General features: G+C 58.7%; 1 protein-coding gene across 2 annotated transcripts in view; it reads right to left on the reverse strand.

The window, feature by feature from the left end:
* CMPK2 (cytidine/uridine monophosphate kinase 2) overlaps positions 1–17091 on the reverse strand; it is a 60231-nt gene extending 43140 nt beyond the window's left edge. Inside the window, exons 1-5 of one of the 2 annotated variants that reach the window (XM_037048669.1) lie at positions 16154–17089; positions 14891–15005; positions 12967–13168; positions 7269–7502; positions 4467–5944 (exon numbers count right to left, since the gene is read on the reverse strand). In XM_037048669.1, coding sequence (XP_036904564.1) covers positions 5785–5944; positions 7269–7502; positions 12967–13168; positions 14891–15005; positions 16154–16825 — 1383 coding nt within the window. In that variant the 5' untranslated portion in view covers positions 16826–17089 and the 3' untranslated portion in view covers positions 4467–5784. Of the gene's footprint in view, positions 1–4466; positions 5945–7268; positions 7503–12966; positions 13169–14890; positions 15006–16153 lie in introns of those variants that run through there. The other variant, XM_037048670.1, reaches the window with a different exon arrangement.
* Positions 17092–18677: the final 1586 nt, after the last annotated feature.

Genomic DNA, 18677 nt, shown 5'->3' on the forward strand with positions numbered 1-18677 from the left:
CGGAGGTCTGGATGTGCCAGCCGGAGAGGGGGAGGGGGAAGCAGAGAATCGACCTTGGCCCAGCCTTCCCTGGGCTGGGACTGAGAGCCCCTCGTCATTCCATCCCCTTTCCCCCCCACTTCCAGCTTTGGAGGGAAACGGCAATGCCCTTGGTGGAGAACTAAGAAAACCAAGCTGCTCTGAAGTGAGCTAACTTGTCCGCAGAGCCAGTGAGAGCCGAAGCGCAAACCCCAGTGCGGACGTGGCAGGCAGGCAGCCGAGTTGCTCCCCACTTGACACCAGGCCCTGCAGGCGGCACAGGGGGGGGGCCCTGGGCCCACTCTGCCTTCCTGGAGTGCACGTCCCGGGCGGAGGTATAAATGCACACACCTGGTGTGGGTGTGGTGTGTAATTACAGATGTGGGTGTGGGCCTGCAGTGACGGACACGGCTACAGATGCCGCTGTGGACGTAGAGATAGACGGACATGGGCACGGATGCGGTTCCGGACACGGACAGGGACGGGGCACAGATGCGATGGACGCACACACTGACACGGACATAGGTGCGGGTGGACCTGGGTGGAGACAGGCAGTGGCGAAGGCAGGGGAAGGGAAGAGGGCGATGGAAGGCGTTTTGGACTGAGGGATGGGAACAGCCTTCCCTAGGAGCCGTGCCACACAGAGACCTGGCCCAGGACAACCTGGAAGATCCTGAACTGGGTGCCACACAAAAGCTAGACTGTAGGGGGCAGCAGAGGGCTGGCAGAAATGCCCTTGAGAAGAGAAGGTTCCTGGGGAAAAGTGGGTGGGAGGAGAAGTGCTCACCTGTCAGTCATTACCTTTCCCTGGGGAATGTAAAGCAAATGGTGTTTATAAAATACTAATTCACTAAGGGTTTAGGGAGCCAATGCCTTCTGTAACGCACCTCGGAGCAGCACCAGACTCTCCCAAGTTACTGAAATAAAACAAAACGGTCTAAAAACTGTATATCTGTGTTATGACCTTGTTAACAACTGTACGGGACTCAGGACTATCGGTGAGCGGCATTCATTCTGCAGTTATAAAGTCCTGCCGGCCAGAAGTGTGGGGGAGGGAGGAGGCTTCCAGCCCCTGAACTGCAAACCGGCAGCTCACCTCAGGGCACAGCCACTCGGCAGACTCACAGGCACGTGGCCTGGCTGCCCGGGGTCCTGTCACAGCCTGCTTTGTGTTTGTGCTCCTAAAAGAGGGAAGTGTAGCCCTGGCTGGTGTGGCTCAGTGGACTGAGTACCAGCCTGTGAACCAAAGGGTCGCCGATTCGATTCCCAGTTGGGGTACATGCCTGGGACGTGGACCAGGTCCGCAGGAGGGGGTGTGTGAGAGGCAACCACACACTGATGTTTCTCTCCCTCTCTTTCTCCACCCTTCCCCTCTGTCTAAAAATAAATAAGTAAATTCTTAAAAAAGAGGTAACTGTAAAAATTTCTTATTCCAAGAATGACCAGAGTTCGGCCTACGATTCACTATGTAAGTGTATCCCATTTCCCCAACCTTAGTCCTGATTCTCACCTGCGCAAACTGTCTCCAGGTAGAAACAGACCCGAGCTGCTACCCGGAATATTCAGAGGCACGAGGAAGACTCCTTAACGCAAGTTCTGGCTGAAGGAAATATTTTTCTGTCACTTCAAAAAAGTAAACATTTGTCGATGGCTGCTTTTTTTAAAACACTATTCACATAGAAGACTTGTTGTTGTTTTCCCCAATTAAAATTCCAATATTAGCCGTGACCAGTGTTGCTCACTTGGTTGGCTATTGTCCCTCGGAGAGAAGGGCCGCCCGTCAGATTCTGGGTCAGGGCACAGGCCTGGGTCGTGGATTCGGTCCCCGGTCAGGGCACAGACAAGAGGCAACCAGGCAATGATGTTTTCTCTCTCCCATCAATGTTCCTCTCCCTTGCTTTCTCCCTTCCCCTCTCTCTGAAAATAAAATCTTTTTTAAAAAGAGAGCTCAAAAAATCATCTTTCTTTACTCAAAGAGGAACACAGACGTACCACAGTTGGGAGAGCTCACGGGCCGGGCTCAGCCTACAGTGCAGAGAAATGGCTGGCTCAGAGCCCTGGCTGTCCAGGGAGAGAGATGGCAGCACCTCTGATGAGGGCCCACTGAGCACCCATGTCACGCAGGCTGACGCAAACTCGGGGACTTCTCAGGAGGGCGACGATGGGTCATCTACACCGTGGTGTTTCGGCGGCTGGTCAGTCCTTGCCAGGGCTCAGCCCCAGTGGAAGCCATCGGCTGTCCCCCAGGTAAGCCCTGGCGCCGCGTCGGGGCAGAGTGGGGGAGGGGAGGCTGTCAGAGCCAATAAACACGTAAAGGCCCCAGAAGGCTGCTTCATGCCAGGCCTCACCTCCTAAACTTCTCAAGTCGGACGTCACAAGCTAGGAGGGAAACGTGGGCCCAACTACACAGGAGCACAAATGCACGCACGCAGGTCAGGGACACTGACCGCCCCGTGCTTTACAAAGAGCCCTGGAAAAAGCCATGGAAACACCTCCGTCTTGCATCTGCGCCCCACAGACGGTCTGACCCGGCCTGGAACGGCCTTTGCAGGTGGCCCGCATCCCATAATCATTCAAGGAAGACACTGAGTTCCATGGTCACTAAGGATTGTCTCGGAATATTTTTCTGACCCCGGGGGCTGTGCTTAGAATTCCTGAAGCCAGAAGTCAGCCACTTTTAAAGACTTGCTCCTTTGACCTAGAAAGGCCCTGTGTTCCGTCCTTTGTTCTCCCACCTGAGCAGACATTCAAACTGAAATGAAAGGGTCTCTGTGGTTTCTCCAGGGCACGAGGTCTGGGTGCCCGCAAGGGAGTGACTGCGCAGAGCAGAGCAGGGAGCTCCTGGAAGCGGAGACCCTGGGGCTCTGCCTGGTGGGATCAAAGCTCACGCGCCCCCACTTCACTGTTTTCATCTCCCCACAACAAGCTGGAGAAAAAGAGCCCTACCCTAGCTGGGGGCCACACGGGACACTCTGTCACAGGCTTTCCCCACATGTTCTTCCTTACAAATTCAAGAGCAACAGTGAAATGTGCAAAGCAGATGGACACAGTCCCCAGATGACACGTGCAGGTCCCAGTGAGACTCTGTGTGTGTGACTTGTGCCCACAAGAACCTTAATGTCGGCTGTCGATGACAGTGACTGGGTCACAGCGTTTGACCGAGTGAAGCCGGCAGCCCCGGCACTAGGCGACCAGACAGGTGTGTGAGCGGCAGTGGTCGCTAACATACGGTGTGGCAGCATTGTGCTCGCTTCCTGTCTGCCCACCCCCCCCCCCCCCCGGAGCCGGTCTGGACGCCCAGAGGTGGGCCTGGGGCGGGAGGGAGCGCGGCAGGCAGAGGCAGAGGTTCTGCACCCCGGCAGTCGGGTCACGCTCTGTCTGGGCAGCACGCTCTCAGGAAGGCAGAACCCCAGACGCGTCACACCTCGTCCCCTGCTGTTCTCCCTGAGTCACGGTGACTTCCATTCACTCTGCTGCTTCTCCACCTCCAAGCTGTCGCCCTCATCTGGGAGAGCGGTCCCCAGATGGCTCACTCTCCTGCGGTGAATGCCCACCCGTGGGAATGAGGAGGAAAGGGGAGGGTCGCCCTCCCCAACCTCCCATCGTCCCCTCCGCTCCCAGGTTAGGGAAGACCCTGGGAGCAGTTAGGTGGCCACTCCAGACATAAGGGACCTTGGAAAACAGACAGAAGGGACCTTCTCCTGATTCTCCTCGCCTTGTCACGAAACAGCCAAGGAAACAGCCCCTGTCATCGGTTTCTGGGTGAGGGGCACCATCTTATCCCAGACTCACAAATCATGCACCTGCCAGTGAGTAAAGACCCCCGGGGTCCCAAGAATTGGGTCTTACTGGGTTCGCAGACAACCCCAGAGGCACGTGCGATGAAGAAGGGCCTGCTCTTTCCTGAGCGGTGTTTAAACCCAACAAAACAGCCTCCTTGCCTCCGAAAGTCCCTTCGCTGCAAACTGTGCCTGGTCCCGGGAGCAGGTGCCTCTCCTCCCCTGCCCCAACCCCCGCCCCCCCCACGGGAGAGCCACCCTGGAGGGGCACCTTCAGAAAACCAACACACACTTGTGACGACAGCTCAGATCAGACAACGCGGCGAGTTCATTGGTCTGCAAGGCTCCCACGGAAGGCAGCCGGTGGGTGTTCTGCTGGGCGCCAGCTCCCCAGCCCGCCTGACGGACTGACACCAGTCACATCATTCCATGTCTCGCCCTAAAGAACCCGACACGACTTACCAGCTTCAGAGACATTTTCAACCGAAATCAATCCCATATTTTTTAAAAGATTTTATTTATTTATCTTAGAGGTGATGGGAAGGAGAGAGAGAGAGAGACATCAATGTATGGTTGCCTCTCATTCGTCCCCTGCCAGGAACCAGGAACCGGGAACTGGCCTGCAACCCAGGCATGTGCCCTGACTGGGAATCGAACCTCGATCGTCTGGTTCACGGGCCTGCGCTCAATCCACTGAGCTACACCAGCCAGGGCTCAATCCCATATTTATACACAGAGATAGATTGCATATAAATGACCTACTGTCCTTTTGCACACTAGTTTGCTATAGTTCACTCTAAACTTCGTTGTGATTCAGGATCCCATATTATAAACCCGGTGAGGACTTCAACAACTTACAGGCTCATCCACCTTAGAACTGGAAGAAAGTGCAGGTAACTGCCTGCTTTGGCCCGCTCCTTCGAACAAAGGAAGAGTCATTCTCACACCGCACGTTAAGTCGCCCAGGCCACTGATGCTAAGTGACTCACCCAAGACCACACAGCTATTAAGTTTCCTCTTCTCCGAGCACCTGTTTACCGGCCACCCAAATCTCTAACCTGATTTCACGTGCAGCCAGCAGACATTCGAGTGCAAGATCATTTACTAAGAATCCTCAATGTAGGCTCCACTCAGTGAGACAAACTAAATCTGTGGAGTGAAAACACAGACCAGGCATCACCTCAGCTTCTCGGCTGGCTTCCCCTGTCGTGAGTGAAGCGCCGTCCCTACACCACAGGGAAACGTCGTCTAAACACACGGCTGTGCTGGCGAAGTTAATGCATCCAGTGCAGGGCAAAACGCACATTGTAGCCAACGCCCTGTCCTCCGAGGAAAGGACGGGAGTAGGAATGAGCGGAGTGTATCTCAAGCAGGGCTGGCACATCTGCCCTTAGAGTGTCTTGGGCTGGCTGTCTCCCTGGATGACTCTGCAGGGCTGAGGAGAGGGCCTTGTCAGAGGACAGCCAGAGGGCAGATGCCTTCTGGGAAAGTGTCCCCTACGCACACCCAGCTCCGTGGGAGCCGGGACACAGAGCCATTCTGCGGACGTGCTTGGCTCTAGGATGTGGGGCTAAGTCGGAAGGACGGAGTGTGGGCAGGCTGGGAAGACATCGACCCAGGGTGTGGAGGCCTCCTTGGGGAGCCGGGGAGGGGCGGCGGCCTGGCAGAGGCTGGGGCGGGGCTTCTGTCGGGTGGGGACATCTTCCTGATGGCTCTGCACACTGCATGCTTTCCAGGTGACAACAAGAACCTAGGAGGCCTTTGGTAAGGAAGCCAAAATACATCCCAAGAAAATGTGGGTTACACCAGGCGGAAAACCACCCACCCCCATCCCTGGAATGTGACCAGCCTCCACCCATATGGGCCCATCGGTCAGAAGCAGTACAGTAATTGATCTGAAATCGAAATGTCCCAATCTTCTGCCACACGACAGGCACCGGGAAACGGGCACAGCCAGTCGAGGGCTGAGACGTGACGAATGCCACCCTCAGTCCCATGTGCCTGCAGGCCCCAGGTCACCGCCGTCGGGATGACCACAGCTCGTCTGGATCAGGCTCAGCACCGTCCGGAGGACCTCTTCTCGGGGCGGGCTGGCGTCCACCACCTGGCAGCCAGGGCTCTCCATCCGCCGGTAGCACGCTTCCACCCTGGGGACCAGCAGAAGGAAAGGGTCGGCAGGCCACTCGACGCAGCTGCCCGCGCACCTGGCATTTCCCATCATGACATACAAGCACCTGGACGCGCAACCCCCACCTGGTTTGCCACGCGCTCCCCCAGCCGCCAGCTTTGCCCCAGGATGTGCCCGACACACCACGTTCAACCTATAATACGCCGGCAGCGGTGTTTGCCGCTGGCGCGGAGAGCACCCAGTGTGTGCCAAGCAGCAAGATCCTGTGTGATTCTTCCCGTCTGGTGCTCCGAGGGGCCGCAGGGAGGGAGCACGGACACCCCCATTCTGCAGACAGAGCAGCGGGGGCCCAAAGAGATGAAGCGACCTGCCCGGTGACAAGCGTCTCTGCAGTCTGTGCCCTGAAGCACTTCCGACGAGCCAGGCGTGACCCAAGCCAGAGCCCCTGTGCACACCCGTATCCCCACCTCCTCCCCGAGCCGGCCCCTCCATGCGCTGGCCCCTCTACCAGCACTCGCACAGTGACAGCGGATGGCATAGCTGAAGTGGGGACGGTGCTGTGGTGGCAGGGGCCCCTCCTCCTCTCTGAACGAGGACTGAGGTCACGCCTCCCTGCACGTCGGCCACGAGGGTCCACTGACTTTACACGAGCCCAACGCATGATGTGTTTTCTCTGCACGCGGCAGGGCTGCTCCCTGTTCACGCTGTGACGGCTGTGTGTCGGGGTGACAATGCTGTCAGCGTGCGTGTATGTGGCCGTTCTGCTGTGCCCTCCCGGCCTGCCCCGCAGAGCTGGGTCCCGCGCGGGGGGCGGGCTGGGGGGCGCTTTGGCGGTGCTCATGCTTCCCCACAAGCAGGAAAGCACCGCCTGGCAGTCAGAGAGAGCTTGGTTTTAACCCTGGCTTTGCTAATGAGAGTTTATGCAAATTTAGACCAACTGCTGAATTCTCTGAGCCTCAGAGGCGTGAACTGTAAGATTCTCTCAGCGGCAGGGCTGGCGCGGGGGCGGCGAGCAGGCAGAGTCCCCACATTCGGCTCTGTGCTCACGGTGTTCCGGTGGGGGGGGGGGCGGGACTGTACACACATGTGTGCTGTCCTGCTCAGGTCCACGCTGTTCCTGGCATGGGGGGGACTAGGAAGTGGTGTTCCCTGGAGGGACATCCCATGGTGCTGGAGCCCCCTCTGACAACCCCGTTGGAAGCACCTGACTGCCCCTGGAGATAGTGGCACTTGGGTTTGAAAAACAGAAACAAGGTCGTTTTGCCAGATTCCTAAAGCCTGTGGCCTTCCAGGCCCTCGCCATGGCCGGCACCCCGGTCACGCACGCGTACAGAGACACCTACTTTTGACGAAACATGCTGTTGGCCTCCAGCTCAGTCTCCTCTCTGGTCCTCTCCAGGCCCCGGCCCTGGACCCTCCGCACCCTCTCCTCAGGGCTCACAGTGAGCAGCAGGACCAGGTCAGGTCTCAGCAGGTCCTTGGGCCACTGGTACACAGAGTGGCCGGCCGGCGGCAGGTGCTGCACGGCCCCGCTCACCTCGGTGGCGATGGCGTAGGCTGCCGTGCTGTGCCAGTACCTGGGAAGGGAAGGAGTGGTGAGGTCTCCGTCTGCAGAAGAAATCAAGGTAGCCCTAGAGGATGTGAAAATGAGCCCCTGAGGATGCCGAAACCAGTGATGGCTCTGCTCATGTTCTCCCAGCACTGGGTCAGTGAAATAAACTAACTCTTGTCTTCAAAGTACTTGTGAAACGTAAAGAATCAAACCCACAGTCCCACTGAGCCAGCGGCTCCGTGGAAGCTGGGTGAGGGTGAGATTCCACTGTGCGCTCCTCCATGAAGGCAGGATGGCGGGGACAAGGGACATGTGTGTTAGCCCTTGAGGGTCCTGTTGTGCCTCAGCCAAACATCTGCCTGCCTGGTTTTATACTTGAACCTGTCAACGGAAGCCCCGTTCTGGGAACACTGGCGGCAGCCCCTGTCCATCCCAAACCTGCAGCCTGCTAAATGGGAGTCTGCGTCGGGCAGGGGGAGGCGGAAACCCAGAGGCCACCACGAAACTCCGGGAAAGTCGTCCCTGAGCAAAGCCGGTCACTCTCGATGGGCCGTTTTTAAGTGTTTCGGGGGAGGAACAGAGAATCACACCCATTAAAGAACCTCAAATCAGCCACCTGTTTCAAGATGCCCAGTGGCCTCCCCAGGCACCTCCTGCTGGGGGTGGCAGGTGGGGGTGGGAGGGGGCGGGGCACCATCTCCACAGTCCTTCCTCTGGCTCCAGTGAGCGTCTCGGTAGGCAAAACCCCTCCTGGTCCATCAGGGTCGCGCTCAGCTGAAGCCCCCGTGCCAAGTCCCTTGTCCCCTCATCCTCGGGCCCTCCACAGAGAACGCTCTAGGGGAGCCCACCGGAACTCAGAGCCCACTGTTTACAAGTGTGAGCTCTCATGCCCTCCATCGGGAAGAAGGTCCTCTCTAGCTGCCCACGTCCAAACCCGAGCAGCCTCCGGCACGCCAGGCACGTGCACCGCACGCTCTTTGGGGACCAGCGGACCAAGTGGTTTATTTATTTTACTTGTTGGCACAGCTTGTGATCAAGGGGCTCGGTGCAGAGCTCCCCGCCCAGCATCTAAGGACAGCCACCGGCGGCACACACTTCGGAGGGAACTACAAACACCCCAAGGCAGAAGGGGTCATGGCCCCAAACCCATCCACGTTTTCCGCTCACGGACTTTGAGGTTCAAAATCTGAACTTCTCCGCCCTTGTAGATCTGAGCTACTTTTCACAGCGCAAGGAACGGACTGGCGTCTACCAGATAAATGCCCAGGGCCATCCGAGCTGAGCATCGTGCTACCTTCTGCCACCCACTTGCTTTGTGGACACACTGAGTCATTTAAACCGAGGGGGTGTCAGTTTCTTCACCTGGAAAATGGGAGTCCTGCAAGCTTCTCCCACAGGGGTTGCCAAAACGGGCTAATGCTTTGAAAGCTGTCCCCACACTGCCAGCTCAAGACAGTACCTAATTCTCATTGGACAAAGCCACGCCATTTCAACTTATGTTATGGTGACAGACACCACTGCAGAGGACAAATGTCAAGCACTAATCTGGGAGCACACCACATCCATCACCACCCACTCTCCAAAGCCCGGTCCGCCCCCACAGGGTGCCCTGCTCTGAGGTCCTCGGGCCCCTGCAGCTGCGGGCTCTGGATTCTGCCTGGAACATTCCTCTGGGTCACCTACGTGCCTCTCAGCACTGAGGAACTCCAACGTCCACCTCTATCGGGCACATCTTATCTCCCGAGCATGTTCAAGGCGTGCAGGGGCCAGAATTGCTCCTGGTGGTGGCCGAACAACAATTTTCCCTGCGTTTTGCCCAGGGCCTGTGCTCAGAGACTTAAAACTCAACCCTGAATACAGAGGATAATGCCTTCATTCAAAGGTCTTCTTTACGCTAGAAAAACCCTGAGCAAGAATCGGGTTTGAAAAGCAATAAGGATGATTAAGCCGCAAACCTTCACTACTGTTGCCCCTAAAAATGACCACCTCCCCGATGCTCCCAGCTGAACAATAGTGTTGTCTAAACAGGTTTCAGCCCTGGCTGGTGTAGCTCAGTGGATTAAGCATGGGCTTCGAACCAAAGGGTCGCCAGTTCGATTCCCAGTTCCATTCCCAGTCGGGGCACATGCCTGGGTTGCAGGCCAGGTCCCCGGTGGGGGCCATGTAGGAGGCAACCACACACTGATGTTTCTCTAACTCCCTCCCTCCCTTTCCCTGTCTAAAAATAAATAAAATCTTTTAAAAAAATAAAACAGGTTTCATTAAAACCTTTCAACAGGAATGAAGCCCCTGGGGACCACCCACTGGGACATGGCATCGCCGCAAAGAACAAAACTGTGGGCAACTCGTGGGCACAAAGAGAAATCGGGAAGAACCGGCTCTGTTCGCTCCGGGAGAGTTCTCACTGACCACACCGTGGCTCACCCTAAGTGACCACACCCTCCGGCCACGGATTTCGAACTCCTTCTGGATTCAGTGTTTCCACGCCTGTCCATCGAGGAGCCTCATTAGCTCAAATCAAATGCAACTTGCCCGCACACTGTCCCCCGCTCAGGCGACTCTGCCTCATGTCTGAGTGGCAGCTGCCGCTTTCAGAGTGCGCCCCCCGCACCCCTCCGTGGCTGGTCATCCATCCCCAGGTCAGCAGGGAGTGGGGGTCAGACCCCCGTCTACCACAGGGAGAGGGACACAGGCCTCGCCGGACGCTGGCCCTGCTCCGGCCTTCTGCTCAGGAAATGACCTGCCTCTGCTGAGCATTTAAAAACTAGAGGGCTGATTTGATTTTCTTTTAGGGTTGCGATTTTCTGTTCCTGCCCAAAACAATTTTACAAACAGCCCGTCGAGAGCGACTGACTTGGCCCGTGCACAACTTTCCTGGAGTTCCCAAGGCTGCCCTGGCCTCACTGCGCCATCCCCAGGAAGAGCGCCTCCTTGTGAAACCCAGGGGACTGCGAAAAAGGAAAAGACAGTGGGCACAGTGGACCAGGCACTTCCACCACAGGGCAAAGACGCTACCCAGGCAAAGAAGGCCCCCAGAGGAACGCTTTTCTCCCCTTCCCAACACCCGGTGCGCCTTGCCAGCATGAAATGCCACTGCCCATGATGGGCCAGAACAGCCCACGGGGGACGGCTGGGGCAAGGGCGCCGACCTGGGCCCGCGTTGGTGCCGTTCTCGCCACGGTCCCCCGCCCACGCCCGATTCTCTGTAAACACGCACGGTGAATTCTTCCGGGAGTGTGTCTGAGATAGAGAAAGGGATACAAAGGCAGTTCGACGCAGGGGTAGCAGTTCCGCGCCCGCGCAGGGCAAATTACCCTTTAACCGACCGACCTGCCCCCCAGCAGGAGCAGGAAAAGCTGGAGCAGGCAGCCAGGCGGGCAAGGCCGAGTGTCACCCAGGACGTGAGTCTAAGGCAATTAATTCTCCAACAGGTGCTGGGGCCCTGGGTTGTTTCCCCCACTTCCACAGTGCCTCCCGAAGTGGGGCCCACCCATGAGCCCCAGGGACCCCAGCTCCACTCTGGGACTCCGCACGACAGAATGGCTCCCGAGGGTGCACAGGAGTATGCTGGAGGAGGGTCCTAACGCCAGGGAAGACGCTCGCTGCAGCGAGGAGCAAGTCAGATGCGGAGAGCACTGCCGCTCTCCGCCTGTGGCCCAGAGCAGGTGGGCCTCGCCTGCGGTGACCGGCACAGGGTCACCGCTGGGGGGAGACTGGTAGAGGCCGGAAGGAGGAGGTGACGGGCTCTCGGGCCTGGAAAGGCCCCCAGTCCACGGCAGGGTGCACCTCAAACTACGGTGGGATGCACCCCAGTCTACGGCGGGGCACACCCCAGTCCACGGTGGGCTGCAGGCTCTGCCTGGACGCGTCCACTTCTGGAGGCTCACTGAGATTTGCATTTACATTCACACTCAGCACTCTTTCCTGAGTGCCGGTCACACTTCAACACAACGGCTTATCTTCCCCCCAAAAGGGAGATTACAGAAAGGACAACAGAATAAGCGTTCTGGTATCGGCCAGAAACAGCCCGCCTGCAATGGGGACCTCAGTCTCCACCGCGGCCTTGCTGCTGCCCTCTTCCCCTGGCACGCTCCTAACTTGGTGTTCACACCCGCGGCCCCCCCATGCTCAGCACTGTGTCCTCTCGGGGAACGGGTCCTGGTGACCCTCCTTCTTCCCCGTGGTTGTTTTTCTTTTGAGGTTTTACAACTGCAGCTGTTAAGTGGATTCTGCTGTTCAGTGCTCCATTGGTGAATGCAGGCCCGTGTTTATTTACCCTGTCCTCTCTGCTGAGCTGTTGGTGCCTCGAAGTAAGTCTTCCACTTTATAAACAAAGCCGAAAGTACCTCTAGGGAGAGAGTCCTCGGGAGGTGGCCGCCCTCCCTCGCTGGGCTACATCCTCTCAAATTCCTCTCCAGGCCCCGTGCCGGGGTCCGCTCCCACCGCCCACTCTGGGTGTCGGGACCTGTGGGATGCGCTCGCACCCGCCTGATGAGAGGGGAGTGGATCTCGTCTAGCTGTCACCTCCCTGTCACTGAGTCGCGGTGGGGAAGCCTAGGTGCCTGCCCTGGCCCCTTCTTTGTAGCCGTGTAACGCTGCCGCTTATGTGTAAACTCTCAATACACAGCGCAGCTGGTGTTGCCCCTGCATCCGAAACCTCCCGCTGGCTCCCCAGGGCACTCAGCGTCTTTTCCGCCCTCCTATCCACGGCTGCTGCAGAGCCCGGGACCCTGCCCCCCGCCTCCCTCTCTTCCTTCCTCCAGAGAGCACCCCCGTCCGCCCGCCTGTTTCCAGTCCTCGAAGAAGCCAACTTCTCCCTGCCTCTGCTCTGTTCCGCTGCTCCCTCTCTTCACGATGCTTCTGGAAATGTGGGTCTGGTTCTTTGTGGACGGTGAGCACGGGCCTCCCCACACCGCACCTGGCGTGGGGGACGCCTGTCATCCTCCTCTTGTCTCGGGGTAGCTTCTTCACCCAGAGCGCATCTCGTGCTCTGACGTGACCCTATGTGTTCGTGCTCTTCACTGTCCCCCTCTCCCGTGAAAGCAGGGCCCGCCCAGCTCACTTCCCACTGAAGCTCCCACGGAGAACGGCCACCAGAGGCGGCCAATAAATGTTTGCTAGCTGAGCCAAAGCGCCGAGGAGCCTCGGAGAGCATGGGTCTGTGAGGCAGGGGCCTCGGGCGCTGTCCCCAGCGTGTTATGTGTAGCTCGGGTGCTTTGGCAAACACGGCTTTTCTCGGACCTGCGTTTCTCGCCGGGGAGATTCTTAGTATCCACCCCGGTGAGTCACTGTTGCAGCTTGTGGTACAACATACACTGTGTCCTTAGCGGAATGCCGGGCAGCGGTGTAATTAATCAATCACAGACATTATTCCCACTGCTATCAGGTTCTTTTACAAACACTTGTGTACTTGCATTAGTATGCACCCACACACACAGACACACACATGCATGGTGGGAAGAAGATGCCGAATTCATTGCTACACCCACCTGTCCACAATCACAGGGGACCTGGTGGATTCTTCGGCTATTTCGGAAGCCACAATGTAATTGCCCAGCGAGTAAAAAGCTCTTCTGACGATGGTTGGTTCGTCATCAAATACTTTCCTCCACTGGCTGATGCAAGCGGGCGGGGACCGCAGGAGCACGGCCTTGAGAGATTCCGAGGCGGCCTGGGTCACAGTGGTTTTACCTGCGGGTCATGGGGACAAAGGCACGCACACCTTAACCCTCACGCCGCCTCCCTCCCCCAAGCCGCTGCCAACTCAGAAGGAGCATTCTTTCAACCTGTAAATCCAAGGAGCTGATTACTCATTTGATGATGGAAAGCCACAGACCCTTGGGGACTCAGGGCCCTCTCTGCGGTGTTAGGACACAAGGGAGAAAAGCAGACTGGCCCCCCTGTTGACAAACGGTGAACTCGGGCGTGGCGGCTGCCCTCAGCTCGGTTCTGCCTCCCTCCTCGGAAAGCCCTCGGCTGCCCTGGGAAGGGGCCCCTCCTGCCTCCACACCAGGGGCCCCCGTTGTGCCCCAAGCTCAGCCTCCTCCTCAGTCTCCCCTGCTGCCCTGGGGTCACACTTCTGCCCGTGCGTTCAGGGCTGAGTGCAGGCATCTCCACTGTATTTCGACAGCCACTGGGCAGCTCCTCAGTGTTCTTCCCTCTGCTTCCTACTTCTTCCACCTCGGGCCCCACAAGCGGCCTCTGACCCTCCCGGGGTTCCCAGACAGGTGATGCTGGCTCAGGTCTCGCACCTGCGCACGTGCCGATCCTCTGTCGGGAAGCCCACCCTGCCCTGCTCACCTGGCAGCCCCTCTCTGGACTAAACACGCACTCCCCCTGTGAACCCTCCCACGCTCTCCTGGACCCTGTCCTCGGCCCCCCGGCCTCCACCCCCAGGCTGTACACAGAGGGGCACATGCACTGCAGTGTCCTGGGCCTGCCCCGCTCCCTGCCGGCACAGACGAGGGGCTCCCAGGAGGCATATCTGTAGGAAGTTTCATTTGCCAATGTTGGGAACGGCCCTGTCTGGTTTCAGGATCTGTACCCCCCACCCCATGGCTAAGGCTGAGAAAGCAACCCTCAGACTATAAGCCACTAAGGAGACAAAGCTTATCCCCCTGGCAGGGGCACCACCTCTGGGCCTTTTATTTCATCCATAACTGGCTCCCAGTGCTTGGTCAGTAAGCCAATGACAGGTAAGATTCCCTGAGGGGGGAATGACCTAAGACAGGCAGGATCACAGGGAGGCCCCAGGGAAGGACTTGGGGGGCTACAGCAAAAGGGGGTGACAGACCCTCGCCCCTTGGCTTTGACATAGCCTGGGTCCTCATTCTCTCTGTGAGAAGTCTCCTAATCTCTCGGCTGCCTCACTTCCCCGGCCTGACTTCAGCCTGAAACAATGCAGGTGGTGGGTGCCGCCCTGAGCTGGAAAGGGCGGATTCTTTAGGGCAATCAGGCCTAAGAAAGAACATGTGAAATCCTGTGAAACCTGCTTTGTTTAGAATGCTCTCGATTAAATGATAAGGGTCCACTGGAGAAGTGAGTTTGTTCCCCAAGGTTTTAGGGCCCTTCAGCTAACAGACCCTGACTCAGAATAGACCCTCAAAGTTCTTTGTATCTTATCTATTGTTTGATCCTTACTGCCTGACAATGATTACTGAGCTGTACTTGTATTCCTGTGCAAAATGAACCCAATAAAAGCCCATTGAGGAAAGGGCTCCTGGCCCTTCTCCTTTGAGAGATTGGCCACCTTTCCTCCCCAAGCAGATCAGGTCTTTGCAGATTTATTCGCATCTGTGGTGGCTGGGGTAGGGGAGCCCTGGGGGCAGAGCCCCCCCACATGCCAAGACCTGTCTCTTCCTACAACCGACTGATTCATCTCCTTGTCATACCTGGAAGGGACCATTCTCTTACCTGTGGCATCCAGTCCTTCAACAACAATGATCGGGAACTTGCCTTTTTGGGCCCGGGCCGGGCACCGGTCCACGAGCTCCAGCATGGCCCGGGCCTCGGGGATGAAGGCCGTGCACTGGAAGAGAAGGCGGGTGCATCAGTGGGGGGTCGGCAGGCACTGCCGAAAACCCGCCCACCCGCTGCTGCCAAGGTCCGAGTTTTGTTGGGCACCATGGCAAATTCATAGTGTTCGAACCTGGGGACAGGAAGGGCCTCAGCTGTACTGTGTGGCCCCAGCTCAGAGGGGCAGCAGCCGCCAGGGCCACCCAGGCTGTAGCCCTGCTGACCCCTGTCCTGCAGAGCGGGAAACCCAGCGGTGACACACGGTCACATAGCGACGCTGGAACTGCAGGCCCGCTGAGGGCAGTGTGTCATGTGCGGGGAGGCAGCCGAGGGACGGCCCCCAAGACAGCAGCCAGCACCCCTGCCTCCCGCCCCCGGCAGAGAAGAGTGAGCAGCTGCACAGGCACCGCGGGGGGAGCAGAGCAGGGGTGGCGGGGTTCAGAGTTCTCACTGCCTCGCCCCACGGCCAGGCCCTGGCATCTCTAGGCCGAGGCCCAGACTCTGACTCATTTATGGCTCGGCTCTGAGCCAGGCGGTACTCTGTGCATGGACAGGGTGTTGCCGTGGCCAGTCCACTCGATGGCTCTGTGAGTGGTGGCCCTCCTGTCCGCTCCACGGAGTAAGGACGCTGCTGCGGCTGCTGCACAGGCTGTTTAAGAAACTCTCTGGGTGTGACGTGAGGGACGAAGGCCGCCATTTGGGTTCCAGCTCCAGGGGCTGCTCCCGTGCTCTTAGCCCATCTGCAGGGCCACCCACAGGCTTGGAAAATGAGTCCCACCTCAGAAGGCGTGTGTGGACGCCCCTGCCCTGCCCTGCCCAGCTCCCCTTCATGAGCACCTGCCGTGTGTCCTGTAGTCTCTTAATTGTCACGACACTACAAGACAGGTCTTCACATGTGAGCCATAGAAAGACACATGTAGCATAGCTGAGTGACTCGGGTGGAAGCCCCTGAGTCGGCAGGGGTGGTCCTGGCTGGCGGGAATCGAGAAAGGGCCAGGCACCTGGACATGGCCTGCCCGCAGGCCACCTTCACGGCCCGGTGTGTGCACCAGAGCAAACCCAGGACCAGGGCAGGAGAGGCTTTAACAGGTAGTCTCTGCCCAGAGCTCCGTCCACTCAGATCTGAAGGGTCTGGTGCTGGGAAGGGTGGGAAATGCTTACCGCCTCCAGAACAGCGCGGGCGGCTTCCCGGTGCGGGAAGACCCCAGAGCTGGGCAGGTCAGGTACCGCTGGATGCAGGTCTGGCTCTGGGGCGGGCCCCAGGGGCTCGCGCTCCACCTGCCGCCACCCCTGGCCGTCCAGCATCTCCCACCGACGCTGCCACAGCTGGTGGGGCGAGTCGGCCACAAACTCGCCCAGACACGGGCGAGGGGCCTCCAGATAGGAGTCCAGCAGTGCCAGCAGCGCCCGCCGGGTGTCGGGGCTATCGCTGGGGTCGTGGAGCAGGACGCCCTGCTGCAGGGTCCCCGCCCCGCCGCCCGGGTGGTAGCACAGCAGCCGGCGCAGCTGGCAGCGCTTGAGGGGACCGCGGTCGAGCTGCTGCAGGAGGCGCTGGTGAAGTCGGGCCGCGCGCACGCGGGCCCCGTAGTCGGCGCCCGGTGCCACCGGTACGCACAGCGAGTAGCTGCGGCCCGGGGGGACCATGAGCGCGACCACGCGGGGGTCGGTGGGCGCGCCGGAGGCGTCTGCGCCCACCGCGAAGTGCGCCAAGTTGCAGCCCGGGAGCTCCAGCGCGAAGAAGCGCGGCGGCGCCATGGTGTGAGCACAGGCCCCGCGCCGTGGCCCCGACCAGATCCTGAGGAGTAGGGCGCGGAGGCGACGGGCCAAGACCATGGGCGTCTCCAGGTCCCCAGCCCTCGCGCTCGCCAATGAACGCGGGCGCGATCGGGAGGCGCCGCCGGGAAACGAAAGTGAACCGGCCGCGGGGGCGGGGAGCCAGGGGCGAGGTCCAGGTCAACAGACCGGGGCTGGGAGGAAACGACCGCAGGTGCTGGTCCCCGCGGACCCGCGCGGGCCCCGGCGCCACCCGGAGGGCTGCCTTCCCGGGGCGAGCCCCGCGGCGGTGCTGAATGGGACTGCGCGGCGCTGCGTTCGCGGAGGGCAGGCGGCCCGGGGCGCCGGAGTGACTCGGTCCTTAGTGGCGCCCCGAATTCACTCGCCTGCCCAGCCCTGCAAATTCACTGCGCTCCCGGCTCTGACCACCAGGGGCGGGAAGGCTCGGGCCCAAGTTCGACCAGGAGGTGCTTTCTGCCTGAACCAGTACCTTTCACTTCCCTTTCACATTTTCCCCCCACTCGGAATCATCCTCTTTATTGGCGGGCACGGGGATCTCTCCCCAGGTTTGTCCTCTAAATGGGCTCTCATAAGCCCATTCTGGAGCGCAGGCCCTGGGAGACGTGCCTGGCCAGGGCTGCGCCCCAGCGGAAGGAAACTGCCTGCAGCTGGACCGCCCGGGACAGGACGACCGGGGACAGGACTGACGCAGTTGTTCATGCCGTCTGTGCTCCTGCTCTGATCTTGAAGGGATTGTCAGACCGGCAGAGAAGAGGAAACCACGAGAAGAATCTGGAAAATCTAGAATCGAGGTCAAGATGGGAACGCACGGCCCACTGGGGGCAAATACACTGCATCATCCGGTCTGCGGTGGGGCTGTGTGCAGTTCCGAAGGAAAACTGTTCTGACCAACGTGAACTCTTAGAGACACGCACTGGAGTATGGGTTAATCGATAAGGAGTAACGCAGCGGGTCAGAAATAATTCAGCCTGTGGAGAACAGGGTCGATTGTCTGCTCTGTGAGGAGCGTGGCTATGAGGAGTGGGACGTTCAGTGTGTGGCGAGGTCTGCACAGGGGCAGCACGATTGGACATAAAAAAGGAGCAAACACCTCTTTGTGCTGTAGGACAGTCCTGCCCCCTCCCATGGCCCTTTCCTGACTCCGTGTCCACGCCCTCGCCCACCTGTTCTGCATTGCCGTTGTCCTGCCCATTTCCACCTGCCCCCCCCCTGACTAGGAGACGGTGAAATGAATGGTGGGCTCAGTCAAGGGCAGCTTGGTGTTAACCTCTGAAGACGCAACATCTTCTTTCATTAAAACATCTCGTATTTTCAAGCCCCAACCTGGGTGGGTGGTTGCATTGAACACAGTTGCTCATAGTTTTGGGACAAGGAGAAGCTGGAGCTGGAAATAGGGTTCATTCTCCGAAGGAGCCGATGACACAGCATCACCCGTTTAGAGGAAACAGAGTCCTCCACACTTACACCATCACACCGGGAAGGGCGAAACCGTTCGGGCCGTCCTGCTCTGGGGGGGGTGGGGGTGTAAAACAGAAAGGGTGAGTTCACAGATATACAGGCAGCAGGTCATAGACAACATGTAAAAGTAACCTTCATTCTGAAAAAGACTGGTTTTTGAGCCCCTGTTGAAATAGATATGCGTCCAGGTGGGCTGTGCAGGTTGGTGAGAAGAGAGTGAAGTCGGCACACCAGGAAAGCGGGAGGGGGAAGAAGCCTGGATTTAAAAGGACCCCAAAGGAGAAAGGCTAGTACATACATCCGTAACTGTGGGTGTCTGTAGGTAACGGTGAACTTGGGAAATGCAAAGCAGTGACGATCCTGGGGTTGAAGTTCAGGGGAGGAGAGACCAAGGTCTGGGGAGCACTGATAAGGTGCCTGAGTAGCTGCTTCC

This window comes from Sturnira hondurensis, unplaced genomic scaffold (assembly GCF_014824575.4).
Source record: "Sturnira hondurensis isolate 20B ecotype Veracruz unplaced genomic scaffold, ASM1482457v3 Scaffold0006413, whole genome shotgun sequence".
NCBI lineage: Eukaryota > Metazoa > Chordata > Mammalia > Chiroptera > Phyllostomidae > Sturnira > Sturnira hondurensis.